Source organism: Oncorhynchus nerka, linkage group LG1 (genome assembly GCF_034236695.1).
Source record: "Oncorhynchus nerka isolate Pitt River linkage group LG1, Oner_Uvic_2.0, whole genome shotgun sequence".
NCBI classification, from domain to species: Eukaryota; Metazoa; Chordata; class Actinopteri; order Salmoniformes; family Salmonidae; genus Oncorhynchus; species Oncorhynchus nerka.
The window spans coordinates 28490385-28512381 of NC_088396.1; the positions used below are offsets into that span (position 1 = coordinate 28490385).

The 21997-nt window shown below is 43.8% G+C and overlaps 2 protein-coding genes and 1 long non-coding RNA gene across 5 annotated transcripts; 2 read left to right on the forward strand and 1 right to left on the reverse strand.

Annotated features, from left to right (window-relative positions):
* Nucleotides 1-6130: 6130 nt before the first annotated feature.
* On the forward strand, nucleotides 6131-12709 carry LOC115128703 (potassium/sodium hyperpolarization-activated cyclic nucleotide-gated channel 1-like). The gene is made up of 10 exons (XM_029658803.2): nucleotides 6131-6402; nucleotides 6651-6837; nucleotides 7555-7659; nucleotides 7777-7920; nucleotides 8118-8279; nucleotides 8365-8458; nucleotides 8562-8689; nucleotides 8853-8999; nucleotides 10806-11043; nucleotides 11349-12709. The coding sequence occupies exons 1-10, from the start codon at nucleotides 6218-6220 to the stop codon at nucleotides 11522-11524; spliced, it is 1566 nt and encodes a 521-aa protein (XP_029514663.1). The 5' UTR covers nucleotides 6131-6217; the 3' UTR covers nucleotides 11525-12709.
* On the reverse strand, nucleotides 11814-15561 carry LOC115128713 (uncharacterized). The gene is made up of 3 exons (XM_029658815.2): nucleotides 15075-15561; nucleotides 14395-14908; nucleotides 11814-12728 (listed from the first exon to the last, which is right to left on the reverse strand). The coding sequence occupies exons 2-3, from the start codon at nucleotides 14839-14841 to the stop codon at nucleotides 12015-12017; spliced, it is 1161 nt and encodes a 386-aa protein (XP_029514675.1). The 5' UTR covers nucleotides 14842-14908; nucleotides 15075-15561; the 3' UTR covers nucleotides 11814-12014.
* A 110-nt stretch (nucleotides 15562-15671) lies between these two features.
* Nucleotides 15672-20088, forward strand: LOC115131071 (uncharacterized). 3 transcript variants are annotated; one of them, XR_010463832.1, is made up of 6 exons: nucleotides 15675-15873; nucleotides 17355-17496; nucleotides 18395-18461; nucleotides 18901-19081; nucleotides 19254-19342; nucleotides 19477-20088. It is a non-coding gene; the product is annotated as an uncharacterized LOC115131071 (long non-coding RNA). The 3 variants fall into 3 exon arrangements; XR_003863880.2 differs by having other exon boundaries at nucleotides 15672-15873; nucleotides 18395-19081; XR_010463831.1 differs by lacking the exon at nucleotides 15675-15873 and adding an exon at nucleotides 16262-16404 and having other exon boundaries at nucleotides 18395-19081.
* The last annotated feature ends 1909 nt before the right edge of the window (nucleotides 20089-21997 follow it).

The following is a 21997-nucleotide window of genomic DNA, read 5'->3' on the forward strand; positions in this document are numbered from 1 at the left end:
GTTAAATATGTCTTTGAACAGGGTATGGTACATTAGTAGGTGCCAGGCTCACCAGTTTGTGTCAAGAACGGCAAGAATGCTGGGTTTTTCACACTCAACAGTTTCCCACGTGTATCAAGAATGGTCAACCACCAAAAGTACATCCTGCAAATTTGACAACAGTGGGAAGCAATGGAGTCAGCATGGGCCAGTATCCCTGTGGAACCCTTTCGACACCTTGTAGAGTCCATGCCCCGACGACTTGAGGCTGTTCTGAGTGCAAAAGGGGAGGGCAACGCAATATGAGGATGGTGTTCCTAATGCTTGGTATACTCAGTAACCTAAGCATCAGAATAAGCTGCCTCAATATTTGCAGCCATAGTTGATAATATATCGTTCTAGGAGCTGATCCATCATCAGTATTGTGGAATAATTACAATTTTAAGGTAAGATCTAAATGGAGAAAGCTGATCCGAGAGCAGTGCTGCCTTTCTTTTGATCATATCAGTATCGACACATGCCTCAACGATGCACTTAGCAAATGTTCTCTCTGCATGGTGTTTTGGGAAACGCATGTTACATCTTTTGCCATTGTAGGAAAGATGCATGTTAAAACAAGACTGTTCCATGACTATCGAGAAACGGGGCCCAGTACAATAGCCTACACATGGAGAGGAACCTAAAGGCACATACAGTATCAACCAATACTACTCACCCGACAGACTGGGCAGGTGTGGACCAGTGCTGCCTTGGCTTCAGTCTTCTGGTCTGCCGTTTCTCCCTTCCTAGCAGCCACTGCCAGAGCATCAGTCAACAAGTGAAAATTCAACTTGAAATTTGCATTTTATATCAATGCTCTCTAAATTTGTTTACATCCCTATAAGTGAGAATTTCTCCTTTGCCAAGATAATCACCTGATTGGTGTGGCATATCAAGAAGCTGATTAAACAGCATGGTCATTACACAGGTGCACCTTGTGCTGGGGGCAATAAAAGGCCAATTTAAAATGTGCAGTTTTGTCACACAATACAATGCCACAGATGTCTCAAGTTTTGGTGGAGCGTGGAATTCACATGCTGACTGCAGGAATGTCCATCAGAGCTGTTGCCAGAGAGTATAATGTACATTTTTCTACCAAAAGCTGCCTCCAACATAATTTTTAAGAATTTGGCAGTACTTCCAACCGGTCTCACAATCACAGACCACGTGTAACCACGCCAGCCCTTGATCTCCATATCCAGTTTCTTCACCTGTGGGATCATCTGACGGGGGGTGGGATTGCGGAGGAGTATTTCTGTCTGTAATAAAGTCATTTTGTGGGGATAAACTCATTCTGATTTCCTGGGCCTGCCTCCCCAGTGGATGGGCCTGGCTGCCAAGTGGGTGGCCTCTAAGGCCCACTGATGGCATCACAAACCCCAGGCATCTTCCTTTTCAATTGCTCCACCTCCACACTACCCCAGAAATCACTCCCTTTAACTGTGCCCTGTATCTAAGTGCAAAGAAAGATACAGGTCTTTTCCCAAGTTGCTGCGCCCTCTGATCTGAAGAAACACAAACAAACCACTTTGGGTTACCTTCACCGACACAAAAGCACCCACCATATTTTCCAACAAACCTGAAACCACCCATGAATGAGCCAGAAGACATGGTTCCACCCTCTTCATTAATCTCTGGACTAAACGTATCTTTATCATAACAATGTCCATCAATGCAAGGCTCAGAGCTCCACACAACACCTTCTAGCCCTTCCATTTCACATCCAGAACTCGAACTCACTCTATTTGAACTTGACACCAATATTGCTCAAAGCACCCTCTCCCTTGTTATTGCTAGCTTCAACAGATTCACACCCATCCTCTGCCTTCCACAGTCTTTTCAACCTCTTCTCTTTCCCTCCAATCCTCCTCCCTTAACCCATTGTCTCAATGAAGAGTTTGGCATTTGACTAGCTACTTGCACTCGCAGTTACAAGCCTGTTAGAGTTAATGGGGGCAGACAAGTAATATCCACCGTCGTAGGACGGATGAAGCCTGAGCTGGAATGTAAAGCTAACTGAAGCTGGCTAGCTTTATAAAAGCCTGAGTAGATCTAGCTTTCTTTGTATTATACCACACTGATGTTACACTCATCACTGTTGATCCACCCACTGATGTTACACCCATTGCTGTTGATCCACCCACTTCTTTTGCAACGCCCACTTTCAGACACACTCCAAGTATGCAGTTACCCATACCAAAGATTATTTATTGACCAGATAGTAGAGTGACCGCTCTAAAAATGGAAATACATGTCCTCAAAGATGGAATGCAGGTGGGAGAAGGCAAGATCAGGTGGGACCATTATAGCAAATGAGAGAGCAAATACGCTTGAGAACAACAGGCACAACTCCGATATCACGTTTTTTTGTGCGTCCACTTATATCAGTGCATTCGTAACAACCTAACCATTACGAAACTTATATTAGATCAAATAAGCCTGACGTAGCAAATTATCAATTATATTTTTCATTGACCAAATTGACCTCCATACAAACATTCCTCACTTTGTGGTCTTATTTTCGTGAACAGATTATGGCTTGAGTAAACCCTCTTGCCTCACCTCTTCCTCTCTGCCCAAACTTCATAGGCCTGATTTTGGACACAGTAATTGTAGAATAACTGTAATCTTTTTTTGTATGGTTTGGCTGTGATTTGTCTTCAAAATGTTGGCTAACCCATTTGTGTTTATCTTTACAGGCATTATTACGTCATATTCATGGTGTTTATCACATTCGTGAACCTCATTTCCATTCCAATAGCAATGGCCTTTTCCGAAGACCCTGATAGCCCTTGCTCGTCCGGGTGTGCTTAAAAGTTGAATGTATTCTCAGACACCCTGTTCTTAGTTGATGTCTGCAGACATTAGAATGGTGGGCAGAAAATGCTATGTCGTCAGTTATATGAAATGGGGCCAAATTTGTACTGTCACTAAATATAAGAATATATACACTGCTCAAAAAAATAAAGGGAACACTAAAATAACACATCCTAGATCTGAATGAATGAAATATTTTTTTTCTTTACATAGTTGAATGTGCTGACAACAAAATCACACAAATTATCAATGGAAATCAAATTTATCAACCCACGGAGGTCTGGATTTGGAGTCGCACTCAAAATTAAAGTGGAAAACCACACTACAGGCTGATCCAACTTTGATGTAATGTCCTTAAAACAAGTCAAAATGAGGCTCAGTAGTGTGTGTGGCCTCCACGTGCCTGTATGACCTCCCTACAATGCCTGGGCATGCTCCTGATGAGGTGGCGGATGGTCTCCTGAGGGATCTCCTCCCAGACCTGGACTAAAGCATCCACCAACTCCTGGACAGTCTGTGGATGGAGCGAAACATGATGTCCCAGATGTGCTCAATTGGATTCAGGTCTGGGGAACAGGCGGGCCAGTCCATAGCATCAATGCTTTCCTCTTGCAGGAACTGCTGACACACTCCAGCAACATGAGGTCTAGCATTGTCTTGCATTAGGAGGAACCCAGGGCCAACCGCACCAGCATATGGTCTCACAAGGGCTCTGAGGATCTCATCTCGGTACCTAATGGCAGTCAGGCTACCTCTGGCGAGCACATGGAGGGCTGTACGGCCCCCCAAAGAAATGCCACCCCACACCATGACTGACCCACCGCCAAACCGGTCATGCTGGAGGATGTTGCAGACAGCAGAACATTCTCCACAGCATTTCCAGACTGTCACGTCTGTCACATGTGCTCAGTGTGAACCTGCTTTCATCTGTGAAGAGCACAGGGCGCCAGTGGCAAATTTGCCAATCTTGGTGTTCTCTGGCAAATGCCAAACGTCCTGCACGGTGTTGGGCTGTAAGCACAACCCCCACCTGTGGACGTCGAGCCCTCATAACACCCTCATGGAGTCTGTTTCTGACCGTTTAAGCAGACACATGCACATTTGTGGTCTGCTGGAGGTCATTTTGCAGGGCTCTGGCAGTGCTCCTCCTGCTCCTCCTTGCACAAAGGCGGAGGTAGCGGTCCTGCTGCTGGGTTGTTGCCTTCCTACGGCCTCCTCCACGTCTCCTGATGTACTGGCCTGTCTCCTGGTAGCGCCTCCATGCTCTGGACACTACGCTGACAGACACAGCAAACCTTCTTGCCACAGCTCGCATTGATGTGCCATCCTCGATGAGCTGCACTACCTGAGCCACTTGTGTGGGTTGTAGACTCTCATGCTACCACTAGAGTGAAAGCACCGCCAGCATTCAAAAGTGACCAAAACATCAGCCAGGACGCATAGGAACTGAGAAGTGGTCTGTAGTCACCACCTGCAGAACCACTCCTTTATTGGGGGTGTCTTGCTAATTGCCTATAATTTCCACCTGTTGTCTATTCCATTTGCACAACAGCATGTGAAATTTATTGTCAATCAGCGTTGCTTCCTAAGTGGACAGTTTGATTTCACAGTGTGAATGACTTGGAGTTACATTGTGTTGTTTAAGTGTTAAGTGTTGTGTTCCCTTTATTTTTTTGAGCAGTGTATTTTACAGTTATAAGAAAGGTGAAATCTTATAGTAAGCTGTTTAAAATTAGATTTTTACTAATTTGATTGTTACTACTTAGAAAGCATTACAGTTATTTAAAGCTACATTGAAAATATAGATTACCAAGCTACCAATTACTTCACACTGGAAGAAGTTAAGCTAGAGCTACCCTATTAAAACATACAGTATAATTGACTTAACTAAAGTTGCTTTGAAAAAGTAGTTCACTACATTGTGAAAAATTATCATATCTGAAATGTCATGGACTACAAATTGCAAGAACAGATCACTCTGGAGTCAGATGTGTAATGTAGCCTATTAAACACAAAGACTACGTTTCAAGTAAGAACTAGGCAGGTCTGATGCCAAAAAAGGAAATCTTGCCTACTTTACCCATATTTTCTGTTCTTTAAAAAAAATAAGTAATGTATAGTTCCAATAGTTAGCTACACCACTGCATGGTGTACACTACCAATAATTACATTTTGTTCAACTACCACCAAGCTACATCAAAATGTAATTAAATTACTAGTTGAACTGCATGTAGTTCTTTACCCCAATCACTGTATGCTACAGTATATACATTTTTTTATAGGTGTCTAATCCCAATGTTGAGGCACACCTGTTAAAAAATGCATTCCAGGTGACTACCTCATGAAGCTGGTTGAGAGAATACCAAGAGTGTGCAAAGCTGTCATCAAGGCAAAGGATGGCTACTTTGAAGAATCTCAAATATAACATGTACTTTGATTTGTTTAACACTTCTATGCTTACTCCATGATTCCTTATGTCACTTATGCCTGGAGCCGGCACTGTGTATGGCAATAAAGTTCCCTTGTGTGTAACTCTATTCCCTCATTCCCATCTTACTGGAGGAGGTGCTGGTGGGTAACAGATCAGACCAAAAGGAGAGTCGTTATTTTTCATAGTCAATGGTCAACTGTTACAATTACTAAACTTCTCATCCTGTGCCCTCCTAGTTATCTAGTTCAGATGATAATAATTGTGATATTCAGAACCAGCTATTGTATTTAGTATTAATGTCATCCAGACTCGTCTTTTGATTGGGCTTAATTCATGCTTGCATGGTGGAGATACTCAATAGTTTATCAGCCGGGAGGGAGGGAGGGAGAGAGAGACATATTTCCTTCAGATTACACAGACCCACAAAGAATTCGAAAACAAATCCAATGTTTAAGAACTCCCATAGCTATTGAGTGAAATACCACAGTGTGCAATCACAGCAGCAAGATGTGTGACCTGTTGCCACAAGAAAAGGGCAACCACTGAAGAACAAACCATTGTAAATACAACCTATATGTATTTATTTTCCCTTTTTGTACTTAAACTATTTGTACATCATTACAACACTGCATATAGACATAATATGACATTTTAAATAATTGTATTATTTTGGAACTTTTGTAAGTGAAATGTTTTCTGTAAAAAACATTTCACTTTTGTTTATCTATTTCACTTGCTTTGGCAATATAAACATATGTTTCCCATGGAGGGAGGGAGGTCTGGCATCCACTCTCCTCCCACTACACCACCTCAATAAGCCCCGGCCACAGGAGCTGTGATGGAAAATTACCCTGTGACCAAAAAGACTGAGTTAGACGCGACTCTTCAGCAGCCCAGGGAAGGATGGCCAGCTCGGTCGGCTGAACAGAGGAACTGTGTGCTCCTTCTGGGATGGAGAACTCCCAAGCCCCTGTCAGCAGACGCACAGCCAGCACCTGTGGTTGGAGAGGTGTCTTTCTGCCTCAGCTGAACAGGCAATCTCTATCTGTGTACGGTAGCGAGATAGCTGTGGAGAAGGAATGTATACGCCAGCTGCAGAGTGGAGTCTGGGTCATCCACCCATTCAGCCCCATAAGGTATTCTTCTCTAACTACTGTTTGTGCTGCCTTGGCATTTTGTCTGTCCTAGAACAACAAGTTAGACCTTGGGGATGTCTTGGCATTTTGTTTGCCTGTCAAAGCACAACACAGCAAAGTTTGCAAAGACAGCAAAGAGCTTAGGTATATGCCAAAGAAAACACTAAAGGGTGTTTAAAACAGTGTTTCTAAGAACTGCGTGTCTGCATGTCTTTAATATGCAAACCCTTTGTTATTGTGTCTTGTAGGAGTTACTACATCATGTGTATGGTTGCCATCACATTCCTGAATTTGATTGGGATCCCCATGGAGATAGCTTTCTTAGACGGGTACAGTGGAGTGGGCTGGGAAGGTTTCAATGTCTTCTCGGACACTCTGTTTCTGATGGATGTGGCTCTGAATTTTCGAATGGGTATCATCTCTGAGGACAGTGAGGTAACGTGGCTCTGACTTTACTGTATTTTCAGACCAGTCCCAATCTGTGATAGTTTTATAATCCCCTTCCACGAGCATGCAATCCTAATTTGCCCTATCTGTATTAGTTTCAATACACAGAAGGGGCCAGATTAACAGAACCCCTGGCGCATGTGCTAAGCCTGCAGCTGTTATTTGCAAGAGGGAATTTTCCAAATTTGGAAGATAAAGATTCTGAGAAGTAGATTCATTTACAGATAACTATTTATAGATTAGGTTTCCTTTTATCTTAAATTCTCTCATGAAAATAACAGGCACAAACTTTACCTAGGACCAAGATGCTTAGTAAATATGTCCTGAAGTGCACCGGTAATGAAACATAATGAAACATGGCTGTGGATCATTGTTATTTGATAAAAAAGGAAATAGGAAAATAAGGGTGCTGATCAAGAATCAGTTAGTGCTTTATGCTGTTTCAGTTTCAGGCCAAGTTGGTTTCAAATATTAAAGTGAAAGTTTGGCCAATTGACTACCCTGTCAAGTTCATATTAATGCACTTCTCTATTAATAGCTTATGACGTACATTCTGGATGGCATCACTGTCTCGTTTCATTTTGGCCAGAATCCCAAAACATTTAGCTTCCGTTGAATGGTTGAATGATTCATTTGTCTGAAGCATGCTGCCAATCATTAATATCAATCATCTGAACATCTACTGTCTGTTATTCAATTCCGCAGGTGGCTATCCTGGATATCAAAAAGATCAGTGTGATTTACCTAAAGAGTTGGTTCATACCAGATGTGATTGCAGCATTCCCAATTGGCTACATATTATTAATTGCGGTAATGATAAATCACTCCAACTGTTCCAGCATCACGCTGTTATACAGTAGTTCCAGTCTAATGTAAGATCATTGAATTAAAATATGTATTTGTATTTGTGTATTTTTATTGTGACAGGAGTTACAATCCCACAGTGACACCTCCACCTCAGGTTCGAAAGCCAGTAGAATGGTCCGGATTCTCATGTTTGTCCGAATCATCAGCCTCGTCAGGCTCCTCAGAGTCTCCAGGCTTGTCCGCTTCTTCAACGAAGTTGAGAAGGTAAGTTCTGATATGTATGCTGCACATCCCCACAAAGTCAAACCTTGTACTACAAATACATTTGGCCAAGAAGCAATACAAACATGTACAGGGGTAGTGCTTTTGATTGGCATACACATCTAGGTTATCTTTGCAGTCCAATCAATATTTTTAGTGGCATCATGTTTAATAATTTGCCTTTGTTTCTTTCCTGATAGGTTTCAAATGCCAACTTGGAGTATGTTCAACTGTTCTTCCGCATACTGTCTTTGTTTATGATGATGTTCCTGCTGTGCCACTGGAACGGCTGTATCCAGTACTTTGTCCCGATGCTGGAGGAGTTCCCATCAGACTGCTGGGTCAGACGAGAGAAACTGATGGTAAGCCCCACATATACTGAAATGTAGGTCTCAGCTGCGTTGAAAGGGTTAATTCACCCTATATAAACAATGTGGTATTTTCCAGAATGCCACGGTTGGTGAGAAGTATTCCTTTGGAGTGTTTCGGGCTCTCTCTCATATGATCCAAATATCCTATGGCTCCACGGAGTCACCAACAAGTAAGAACTGTTCATAATCTGGTGATATTCTATTAGACTGATGCTACTCCAAGACTAAGATTATTACACTGTATTTGTGTGTACTGGGTTTTCTGCTCCATAGATGAGGTGGAGCTGTGGGTGGTCATGACCAGTATGCTGTCTGGGGCTCTAATGTACACTGTACTGGTGGCCAACGCTGCTGCCATAATAACCAACGTAGACCAAGCAGCAAAGGCCTACAAGAACAAGGTATTCTAAGTGTAATGGAGATTTAATGCCTGGGCTTTAGCTCATAAAGCTAACACAGATGACTCAGGTTCAAACTTGATCACACAAGAAAGGAACTCTATTAACATGTCACTTAACTGTAATGGCATGTCATTCAAAGGCCATAATGTCTGATAATCTACAGATGAATCATCTAGATGACTACATGACTTTCTTGAAGCTTCCTAATGACCTTCGGCTTCGCATCAACAAGTACTACGGGGCCCGCTATGGGGGGAGATGGTTTGACGAGAAGAATTTTCTAATTTCAGTCTCCTCAGCTTTGAGAGAGGTACTTCAGTCATATTCTATTTTATACAACTTCTCTGTATTCACTGTGTCTTTAGGTCCCACTTTACATTGGGTGGCAGGGTAGCCTAGTGGTTAGAGTGTTGGACTAGTAACCGGAAGGTTGCGAGTTCAAACCCCCGAGCTGACAGGGTACAAATCTGTCGTTCTGCCCCTGAACAGGCAGTTAACCCACTGTTCCTAGGCTGTCATTGAAAATAAGAATTTGTTCTTAACTGACTTGCCTGGTTAAAATAAAGGTAAAAAATATATATATAATAATGTACAAATGTAAAAAAAATATATACATTGAACAAAAATATAAACACAACATGTAAAGTTTTGGTCCCATGTTTCATGAGTTGAAATAAAAGTCTCGGAAATGTTCCATATGCACAAGAAACGTATTTCTCTCAAATTTTGTACACAGATTTGTTTACATCCCGGTTATTGATCATTTCTCCTTTGCCAAGATAATCCATCCACCTGACAGGTGTGGCATATCAAGAAGCTGATTAAACAGCATGATCATTACACATGTGTAAGTTGTGCTAGGGACAAAAGGCCACTATAAAGTGTGCAGTTTTGTCGCACAACACAATGCCACAGATGTCTCAACTTGAGGGAGCATGCAATTGGCATGCTGACTCCTGGAATGTCCACCAGAGCTGTTTCCAGATAATGTAATATTAATTTCTCTACCGTAAGTCACCACCAACGTTGTTTAAGAGAATTTGGCAGTACGCCCAACGGACTCACCACAACAGACCACTTGTAACCACGACAGCCCTTGATCTCCACATCCAGCTTCAAGCACGCACATCGGCGTGCTCATGGTCCTCAATCAGGGTCTTGACCTGACTGCAGATCGGTGTTGTAAGGGACTTCAGTGGGCAAATTCTCCCCTTCGATGGCTACTGACACGCTGGAGAAGTGTGCTCTTCATGGATTAATCCCGGTTTCAACTGTACCTGGTATGATGTCAGACAACGGTGTCGTGTGGGTGAGCGGCTTTCTGATGTCAACGTTGTGAATAGAGTGCCCCATGGTGGTGATGGGGATATGGTATGGGCAGGCATAAGCTACGGACAACGAACACAATTGCATTTTATCAATGGCAATTTGAATGCATCCCGAGGCCCCGTGTCATGCCATTCATCCACCACCATCACTTCATGTTTCAGCATGATAATGCACAGTCCCATATCGCAAGGATCTGTACACAATTCCTGGAAGCTAAAGGATTTCCCAGTTCTTCCATGGTCTAAATTCTCACCAGACATGTCAACCATTGAACGTGTTTGAGATGCTCTGGATCGCCGCGTACCACAGAGTGTTCCAGTTCCCACCAATATCCAGAAACTTCACACAGCCATTGAAGAGGAGTAGGACAACATTCCACAGGCCACAATCAACAACCTGATCAACTCTATGCAAAAGAGATGTGTCGCACTGCATGAGGCAAATGGTGGTCACGCCAGATACGGACTGGTTTTCCGAACCACGCCCCTACTTTTTTTTAAAGGTATCTGTGATCAACTGATGCATATCTGTATTCCCAGTGAAATCCATTGATTAGGGCCTAATTTATTGATTTATTTATTTTAATTGACTGATTACCTTATATGAACTGTAACTTAGTAAAAATCTTGATGCATGTTGCACGTAACTACATGAAGTACATAGCTACATTCTACTTACCTGTGATTTCCTTAGGTTATTACAGCTGTGTTTAATAGTGGAATCTGTCTGTCTAGTTGTGAAACTTTATTATGAAACAATCTGAAGAAAAACTTTGTGTGTTATACAGGAGATTCTGACGGTGATGTGTTCGAGCCTGCTGAACAACGTACCCATGTTCCAGAACCGAGATGTCAACTTCCTGAACACCGTCCTCCTCCAGTTTCAGCACGAGGTCTTCCAGGAGGATGATGTCATCTTCCACCAGAACGCGCCCGGCGACCGCATGTTCTTCATCGAGCACGGCCAGGTCCTGGTGGAAACAGACTCCTTCCCGCAGGAGCTGGCTGACGGCGACTACTTTGGAGGTCAGGCTCACATTTGAGTAGCTCATTTCAGCATCATTCATTCATTTGTTCAGACTATCATTCTATTCAGGCCATCACACAAGAGATTGGGTAATCTTGAAATTCTGATAGTCAAACATCCTTCATCCATTTCTTACATAATTGAACAAGACCCAACCCCCAACACAAGTTATTCTTATTCTCCTGTTCTACAAGGTTGTGCTGATTACATCCCTGGGACTATGCAGGATATGACAAGGAACAGTGGGCATATCTGATATGCATTTTAATAAATGTATATTGTGTTCTGTGCCTTACTGGTTTAGAGACCTGCCTCATGACCAAAGGAAAGCGCTTGGCCACGGTGCGAGCTCTGACCACGTGCCAGCTCTTCTCCCTGTCCTCAGATCGCTTCCAGAGGGTTCTACAGAGCTTCCCTGACATAAGGAGGGACATGGAAAAGTATGCACAACAGGACAAGGAAGATGTGATACATCTCTAGTGCAGTGTGCCCATTTATGTGACCACTTATGTATAGTGTAGCTCAGACTTGGTACTGTGTAGACTGGTCTAAAATTGTATTATACTTTATGTATAAAGATTTTATGAATATTTATTTCTTCAAATTTAGCAAATCCACAATACATGTTTAGCTGTGCATCATACAACCCATAGTCTAATAGTTATACTCTAGATCTGGGTGGATCCCAAACACCACACAATATTGTTTCTTTAACTGAGAATGTATTCCAGGACAGGCAATGATTAAAATAGTTGTTTTGTTTTTCTAATCGTTTATTGTGAAGAAATGTCAGTTACATAAAACAAGGTCTATTTGGTTATGAAACAGCTGAAATAAAAAGGGAAACATAGTTTCAGTTGACTGAACATCTGGAGGTTTTTTTAAGTAGTGTATTCATTCATGTGTGCCCAGCCCCAGCAGATGCAGCAGCTGAACCTAAGCCTGCAAGACTAGCCAGCCCCCCTCTCTCTTATCCAAACACACACAAGGTGCCCGAGGCCAGCCTATGTTTGTACTCGTACAGGTAGTAGGAGGCTTGGGGGAAGTTACACTTCATCTCCATCTTGCCCGGCACCACATGGACAGCCACCGCTGAGCCCAGCCCCTCCTGCAGCTTCTTCAGCATGCGAGAAGCCAGGTAGCGTCGGGCCTTCCCTGGGTCCTCCTCGATGGCAGCGTACACCTCTGGAGGTGGGTTGGGGATCTTCCACTCCAGGTCCACGATCAGCTGGTGGATGTGGTTCTTGTCCAGCGAGGTGGGCGCGTCACGGTAGCAGGCCACCACATGAGGGCATGGTGCCTCAGATGACACGGACAAGAAGTGGTTGGGCTGTAGTGTGTTCCCCAGGCCCTCCCCCCCATCCTCCTCCAAGGGCCCCGTGGCAGGGTGCACCATGACGGCCCAGCGCAGCCAGTCGTAGTTCTTCTCCAGGGTCTTTAGAATGCCGGCTGCCGCCTCCTCGGGAGCTGAACGGCTTTGCATGGCCTCCTGCAGCTGCTGACGCACGTCCTCCTCCGCCTGCTGTAGGAAGTAGCCCGAACAGCGACCCCCAGTGGTCTTCATCTTCCTATAGAGGGCACCCATGCGCTCAGACCAGGTCTTCATCAGCAGGGCCTGATCTCGGCCCGTAAGGAAGGCCTGGGTGAAGAGGCACAGCAGACCTGTGCCTAGGACAAAATTCACCTGCAAGAGGAAGGAAGAGAGGCTGATATAACAAAACCCAAGTTCTATGCTATGACTATGTGACTCATGTTCAGGAGATTAAATAATAGTAGTGTTGCCCCCCTTAGTTAACTGGTGGTCTACTTTACTGAACAGACTGCATCTTGAAGAATCAGCATTTGGAGAGGCATAGCATAGAGCTATACACAGTGAGCTCCAAAAGTATTGGGACAGACACACATTTGTGTTGCTCTCTACTCTAGCACTTTGGATTTGACATCATACACTGACTGGGGTTAAAGTGCAGACTGACAGCTTTAATTTGAGGGTATTTTTATCCATATCGGGTGAACCATTTAGAAATTACAGCAGAAATCACCCCATTTTAGGGGACCAAAGATATTGGGACAAATTCACTTGTGTATTAACTTTTCACTACTTTAGGTGTTTGATCCCATATTCAGAGACCGCAATGACCACTTCAAGCTTGTGACTCAATTTGTTGGACGCATTTGCAGTTTGATTTGATTGTGTTTCAGATGATTTTGTGCCCAATAGAAATTAACAGTAAATAATGTATTCTTCTTTACTTGTATTGTAAAGAAGAATAATGTTTCTAAACACTTGTACATTAATGTGGATGCTACCATGATTACAGATAATTCTGAATGAATGTGAATAATGTTGAGTGAGAAAGTTAGATAAACACATCATTCCCCCAAGACCTTCCACCATTAGAATAAAATGGGAGGTTACACTGGGGGGGCGGGGGGGGGATATGATATTTTTGTGTCTAACTTTCTCACTCATCAATATTCACGATAATGTATATGATTGAAAAAATCTGCTTCAACAGCAGGGGCTGGGACGATCCTTCAAGATCACACAGTGCCCAAAATAGCTTGTATTTAATCAGTCTCATACATTTTGCTGCAATGTTTGCGACTGATAAGTTATCCAAGGTTAACATAACAGATGTGTTTGTATTTCTCGCAAGGTGAAATAAGGTTGTCTCTCCACATACATTTTCTGCTCACTAGCAGAGGAATACATTTTTCAGTGTGACGTACCAAGTGTTGGAAAAGATAGGGGTGAACTTTGTATATGCAACTGCATTACAATTATCACTATCTATTTTGAATAAAACACACAACTAGTAACTTTGACTATTTTTGTGTAAAATGTTTAGGGATAAAATAATTTGGCTGAGTGCCAGATCTGGAAGTAGGCTACACTCTTAGAAAAAAAGGTGCCATCTAGAACCTAAAAGGGTTCTTCGACTGTCCCCATAGGATAACCTTTTTGGTTCCAGGGTAGAACTCTTCAGTCCCATGTTGAACCCTTTACACAGAGGGTTCCACATGGAACCCAAAATAGTCCTACCTTGAAACAAAAATGGTTATCCTATGGGGACAGTCGAAGAACCCTTTTGGAATCCTTTTTTCTAAGAGTGTAGTAAAGGATTAGCTTCATGTCTATTTACAAACTGTTTTCGTCTGACAGTCAGATAAGGCATGGTGCCCAGGCAAGCAACTTTGTTCTTTGAACTTCATGGATAATTTTGGTAAACCAAAGAATGTGATTTACACATTAATTGGTTAGAGAAATTTAGAATGGAACATGATGACCTCTGTTGCCTGTTGAGAATTGTGTGTTGATGGCTGACCACTCCCCGACCCCCACTGACCTTGACACAGAACTCCCTCATCTCCCAGCGCTTGGGCTTGCGGCTCTGGACCAGCTCTTCCAGCAGGGTCGGCTGGTCTGTCAGGACCGACACCCCCATCAGCCGGCTGTGGAGTGCCGTCAGCTGCCTCTCCAGCCGGTGCTCCTGAACATACTGGAGAAACACCTCTGTCTCCCGTTTGGTGAACTCAGACTGGGCCCTGACGACCGCGCCCAGCTGGTAATAGACCACGGCCAGGTCATCCTCCAGCCGATGGACCTCCTGGTCGGTCAGCAGGCCTGGCCCTGCAGCAGCCAGCTCCTGGTCTATGTAGTCCAGGTTCTTCCTGGCCAGGTCTGTCTCTTCAGCTGAGGCACTGCCACCCAGGTAGGTACAGATGCCCTCCACCAGAGTCCTCATGGTCTGCATGTAGCCCACCGGCTCCAGCACCTTGCCGAACATTGCCATCGCTACAACTAAATGGTTTGACTTACTAAATATCTGTTAAGTGTGAAATAGCCGGATGATTCTGGTGCTGAGGAATCAAGAGAAATAGATCTAATTATAGGCCAATATGCCAGTGTAGTTAATAAAGAAGCAGTGTAGTCAATACAGAAGGCCAATATCTACCAACCATAATCTTCTGTAAATACTTATGCTATTCAGATTATAGAACGTTTACATGTTACTCCATTACTCACCAGTCAGAATGTTTCTTCGTCAGGTCTGTGGTGACCTTCACTGTTTCCTCAGTATTTATACACTCTCCAGCATAATCAGCCATCTGATAAGGTTCCTCCACCTCCTAGCTCTATTAATCGTCCTCATGCTAAAGGGGGTTATAAGTAAAGGAAGTGAGCTTATTGCAAATTAATAGATGGATAGACATTTTTTTTGTCATGAATGTTACAAATGTTCATATTGAAGTGTGTTATGAACTCTTGCCTTTGAAGTTTTTCTTCATGATGATATTGTCAGTCCACCACAGAATTCTTCAAAAAGTATCTTGCTCATTTCTCATTTTTCAGTCTTTTTACTGTTTTTATTTCTTTACTTATTGTTCACCTAATACCTTTTTTGCACTATTGGTTAGAGCCTGTAAGTAAGCATTTCACTGTAAGGTCTACTACACCTGTTGTATTCGGCGCACGTGACAAATAAACGTTGATTTGATTCTGTAACTAAATGTATTTAATCGTGAAGCCGGTAGGTGGCAGTTTTGCATTTAGCTCGAGATGCATTCTCTTCTTCGGTGGTGAAAGTCCTGAATAGTAAATACTAAAACTATTTCCGGAAGTGGCGCCAAATTCCTGTGCCAACTTGTATGAATTTAAACAGACAGCGAAAGTTGTATAAATTGCAGTTCAAGATAACGATACTACTTTTAGAAACACATCTGCTAACAAATTGACTCGTAGGCACTTTTTTCGCTGCGAAACCTAGCGGCGAAGATTGAAACTGCCGGTCTTTAGCAGGCACACCAGAACTACGACGAAGAATGTATGAAACATACTTACATTTACATTTAAGTCATTTAGCAGACGCTCTTATCCAGAGCGACTTACAAATTGGTGCATTCACCTTATGACCTCCAGTGGAACAGTAGTGCATCTAAATCTTTTCAGGGGGGGGGGTGAGAGGGATTACTTTATCCTATCCTAGGTATTCCTTAAAGAGGTGGGGTTTCAGGTGTCTCCGGAAGGTGGTGATTGACTCCGCTGTCCTGGCGTCGTGAGGGAGTTTGTTCCACCATTGGGGGGCCAGAGCAGCGAACAGTTTTGACTGGGCTGAGCGGGAACTGTACTTCCTCAGTGGTAGGGAGGCGAGCAGGCCAGAGGTGGATGAACGCAGTGCCCTTGTTTGGGTGTAGGGCCTGATCAGAGCCTGGAGGTACTGAGGTGCCGTTCCCCTCACAGCTCCGTAGGCAAGCACCATGGTCTTGTAGCGGATGCGAGCTTCAACTGGAAGCAGGCGGTCTGCCAAAAGACCTTTGAAACTAGATGTAATTTATGAATGTTCCACTGGGTAGAGGTGAGGCCAAATGTCGGATCAGAACCATTTTGATAGGTGTATGGCAGAAGAAGAGTCAGTCCACCTCTACCGGATTGTCACTTTGTTGTGCAACGCGCTGTAAAACTGTTTCAGATCATAGCACTGAGGGTGCAGTGCGAGTTCTGCATGAGCAGCACTCGGAGGTCAGCGGCCTCAATGTAACCCTCAATGTGGTACCTGATGAGCTGCTTGTAGTTAATAGCCATGTGACTCATTAGTATACATATTTAGAGAATGATTTACATAACTGGCTTGTTGTGAAGGAGCAGCTAATGCGCCAACAGGCAGGTAGCCTAGAGCGTTGGTCTTGCAACCGGAAGGTTGCAAGATCGAATCCCCGAACTGACCAGGTAAAAATCTGTCGTTCTGCCCCTGAACAAGGCAGTTAGCCCACTGTTCCTAGTGTAGCCGATGTGAAATGGCTAGCAAGTTAACGGGGGTGCGGGGATAAAAGCGTTTCAATCGTTGACGTCACTCGCTGACACCTGAAGTAGTTGTTCCCATTGCTCTGCAAGGGCCGCGGCTCTTGTGGCGCGATGGGTAACGATGCTTCAGGGGTGTCAGTTGTCTGTGTGTGCAGTTGTCTGATTCGAGCCCGGGGCTCAATGTATACTGTTACATTGATGCTGTTGACCCGGATCACTGGTTGCTGCGGAAAAAGAGGTCACAAGTGTGACTCCGACTAGACCATCAGCACCACTCTCAACCTTTCAGGTTATGTCGATATAGGGCTCGTTTTACTGTGGATACTTTTGTACATGTTTCCTCTAGCATCTTCACAATGTCCTTTGCTGTTGTTATGGGACTGATTTGCACTTTTCGCGCCAAAGTACGTTAATCTCTAGGAGACAGAACGCGTCTCCTTCCTGAGCGGTATGATGGCTGCGTGGTCCCATGTTGTTTATACTTGCGTACTATTGTTTGTACAGATGAACGTGGTACGTTTGGCGTTTGGAAATTGCTCCCAAGGATGAACCAGACTTGTGGAGGTCTCCGATTTTTTTTCCGAGGTCTTGGTTGATTTCTTTTGATGTTCCCATGATGTCAAGCAAAGAGGAACTAAGTTTGAAGGTAGGCTTTGAAATACATCCACAGGAACACCTCCAATTGACTCAAATGATATCAATTAGCCTATCAGAAGCTTCTAAAGCCATGACATCATTTTCTGGAATTTCCCAAGCTGTTTAAAAGCACAGTCAATTTAATGTATGTAAACTTCTGACCCTCTGGAATTGTGATACAAGTGAATGAAAAGTTATATAGTCTGTCTGTAAACAATTGTTGGAAAACAATTACTTGTCATGCGCAAAGTAGATATCCTAACCGACTTGCCAAAACTAGTTTGTTAACAAGAAATTTGTGGAGTGGTTGAAAAACGAGTTTTCATGACTCCAACCTAAGTGTATGTAAACTTCCGACTTCAACTGTATATAAGGACTCCCACATCACTGTAGTCGGCTGCTACAGACCGCCCTCGGCTGCTACAGACCGCCCTCGGCTTCGGGAGACGCAACTCTCTATTGTCCTACAGAAGCTAAATGACTCTGAATTCATTATTTTATGAGATTTGAACTGAGACATGTATCGGACTCTTTTAAAGTACTGTGACTCTCGCACAATTAATTAATGCTCCTACAAGACCGAATCCCAGAGCACCTAAAAAATCAACACTATTGGCCATTCTAACGAATACCCCTCACAAATACACATCGACTGGGGTATTCTGTAATGATGTGAGTGATCGCTATGCAAAAGCTTGTGTTAGAAATACATAAACTACCAAAGCCAAACCCTGTTATATTTTTTAAATACATTTTAGACAGTTTGATGAGCAAGCATTCTTACTCTATCAATACTATGGTGCAGATCATGTAAGTCTGACTCCCGATGTTGACACTGCCTGGGACTATTTTTGTGACATTTTTGTCCGTTTGTGATAAGCATGTGAATACATTTTATTTCACCCCAGGTCTGAAGATCAAAGCCCATCCACGTCCCCTTTTCTGCAGGGAGAGAGTGACCCAAGCCGCACTGAGGTCCCAGTATTTGAGATCCCGTACATCAACAGGCTCCTTAGCAACAGAAAGATGTGTATTACTGTCAGTCTGTCAACATGTCTGTTTATTTATGGAGGCATGGACCATAGACATAACTACAAATTGCACTCAAATATAGTGAGTAACTATGTTGCAGGGTGAGACATACACAGGCAGATGAAGAACAAGATCACTTGGAACTTCCAACCTCCAATAGAGGCGCCAATCAAGCCTGGTTATATAATGTGCCAGAGATCTCGATCATTGGATGTACAGTGGAAAAAATCTACACCAGACATGCCAAGCATAGAGTCCTTTTTGGGCAACTTTGCCCTTTGTAAGCTGTAACTGCTATAAAGTGACTTGAGTGCTTACTTATAGTAATAGTTAAGTTGGAGTATCTATTTTGCCTCGCTGTCCCTTCTCTCCCTGACTGTAGAGGGGTGGTGGTGGAGCCCGTGGGGAGCAGAGCATGGGGCAGGAAAGCCGCCTCTCAATCGTGGAGCCGGACGGTTCCACCCAGGCATCCAACCTGGGTACCCTGCGGGTGAGGGGATTACCCCGAGCCATTCGGTCCCGAGATGCCGGACCTAAGCTCTGTCACACAGGACCTCTTTAAGGTGATTGCACTGGAGACTTGTGGAGTAGAAGATGTGGGAACTGCCTTTCCTGTGCACAGATAGGGGTGCAAGGGCTTCAGTGTCTGTACTACCAAGTGGGCTTTTAGAGAGATGTTATTTTACCTTCTGTGCTGACTGGTTCTGATGATGGGTTTTGTCTTTCATCTCACAGCTCATTTCCCAGAGCAAGAAACTCCCCACAGCAGTAGTTCAGCCACACAACATACCTTCAATCCTCCACACAGCAACAGGGAAGAACAGGTAAACTCTGATAATGCCAACAAGAAAGTAGTATAGGTTTATTAATAACATATCCTTAAAAAGTTACACCATTACCAATTCCAATAGATTTACTTACTAGTCAAACCTCTGCTCTCTTTTTGTCATTCCTCCAGGGCCCAAATCTTCCCTCCAGGGCGGTGTCAGTCTTCTCTCAGGGCTGTGTCAGGCCATGGTGTCAGAAAGTCTTCCCTCCAGGGCGGTGTCTGGCCATGGTGTCAGAAAGTATTCCAAGCTACGTGAGACAGATTCATCTGTCCAGCCTCAACCAGGCCATTCAGAAGATCAACAGTGCCACAGAAATGTATTTTGGGACTCTGTTGCCTCAGGTGGTCATGCAGGGTTTCTGATGGAGGAGCTGAAGAGGATCACGGGGGTGGGCATCAAAGCCCCCATGTACTTTAGGTGTCTGACTGAGCTGAAGAGGTTGTAGCATGTGCAGGGAGTAGGTACCAGCGCCATGTATAAAATCCTGTCACAGACGCATACCTGATCGGAATTAAAATGACATTCCCTACCTTCTTAAACCTCCCAAATGACTCGACACTACTGAGTGAGGTCCCATTTACTGACCATCATTTGAGTAGGCCTTGACTTTTTGTTGTTACATTACAGCCTTATTATAAAATTGATAAAATGATTTGTTTTCCTCATCACCTCACAATACCCCACAATGACAAAGCGAAAACAGGTTAAAATAAAACACTGAAATAGCTTCTTTACATAAATATTCAGACCCTTTACTTTGTTGAAGCACCTTTGGCAGCGATTACAGCCTCGAGTCTTCTTGGTTATGACGCTTCAAGCTTGGCACACCTGTATTTGGGGAGTTAATTTTATTCTTCTCTATAGATCCTCTCAAACTCTGTCAGGTTGGATATGGAGCATCGCTGCACAGCTATTTTCAGGTCTCTACAGAGAAGTCCGGGCTCTGGCTGGGCCACTAAAGGACATTCAGAAGCTTGTCCCGAAGCCACTCGTGCGTTGTCTTGGCTGTGTGCTTAGGGTCGTTGTCCTGTTGGAAGGTGAACCTTCGCCCCCAGTCTGAGAACCTGCCCCAGAGTGCTCAGGACTTCATCAAGGATCTCTCTGCTCCATTCATCTTTCCCTCAATCCTGACTAGTCTCACAGTCCATGCTGCTGAAAACACCCCCATAGCATGATGCTGCCACCACCATGCTTCACCGTAGGGATGGTGCCAGGTTTCCTCCAGATGTGACACTTGGCATTCAGGCCAAAGAGTTCAATCTTGGTTTCATCAGACCAGATAATCTTGTTTCTCATAGTCTGAGTCCTTCAGGTGCCAAAAGTCCAAGCTGGCCATCATGTGCCTTTTACTGAGGAGTGTCTTCCGTCTGGCCACTACCATAAAGGCCTGATTGGCGGAGAGCTGTAGCGATCTTGGTCCTTCTGGAAGGTTCTCCCATCTCCACAGATGAACTCTGGAGCTCTGTCAGCATTACCATCAGGTTCTTGGTCACCTCCCTGACCAAGACCCTTCTCCCCCGATTGCTCAGTTTGGCTGGGCGGCCACCTCTAGGGAGAGTCTTGGTGGTTCCAAACTTCCTCCATTTAAGAATGATGGAAGCCACTGTTCTTGGGGACCTTCCAATGCTGCAAAGATCTTTTGGTAACTCTCCCCAGATCTGGCAACTTTCATAAATTACGTGCATTACCACCACCGTTTGAGTGATGCCTGCCACTAGTGGTGGTGAATACTCTCAGTAGAAGTGGACACGTCTGTAGGCAATCTTTTTTACACACATTGATTCCGACACAATCATCAGAACTCCAATACATGCAAGCCTGCCGCTGCGTACAAAGCCGTAGGCATTTCTTTATGCCTCCCACTGTTTGAAAAAGTCACGGGTGGCCAATCTTCCACCTAAATCTTCCACCAAGCCCCTTCTTTTTAATGGTATCTGTTGCTTTTATACATGTCTTACTCTCGATCAAAAGACTCGTGGCTTATTTTTTTTAATTGGCATGTTTCGTTTCTAAATGTCTGCGCAAGACTGAAGGTTTCACCCACGAGAGAGTAATGGTTAAGGTGATTGGATGTTCATTATTTGACTAGGCTAACTGTATTTGACAGTGTTGTTATTTCACTGGTTTAATTTTATTTTTGGCAGTGAAACATGGCTAGTCAGGTGACAAAAAACCCTCACCCAAATGTATAGCCCCCTGGAAAATATAAATGGACTGTTTGAAAATGTGAAGAAACATTTTTTGAAAAAAATTCAATAAAATTATTTAAAAAAAAAAAAATGTGAATCACATTTTTATTTGGCGTACCCGTGGGGGAGGATGTCTTCCTTAATTGACCCCCCATAAATGTAACGGACATATACCAGGAGCTGTGTCAGGCCCACACCACGTCTGTTGACTCATCCAGATGTACCACATAGAATTCACTGGCTTCGCGTACCCCAGTTTGGGAAAACCTGGTCTAGCTAACAGAACAGCATGGCATGAGTGCCTCAAAACCAATAATGTATATAAACCATGGATTACTGATGCTATGTATTGGCCATCGAGAGGCCATATTGTCACTCCCCAGTGGGAGCAGTCCTCCATAGGGATTAATGGAATTCTACAATATTTCAATTAATGTTTTAAGTACAATTACATGTATCT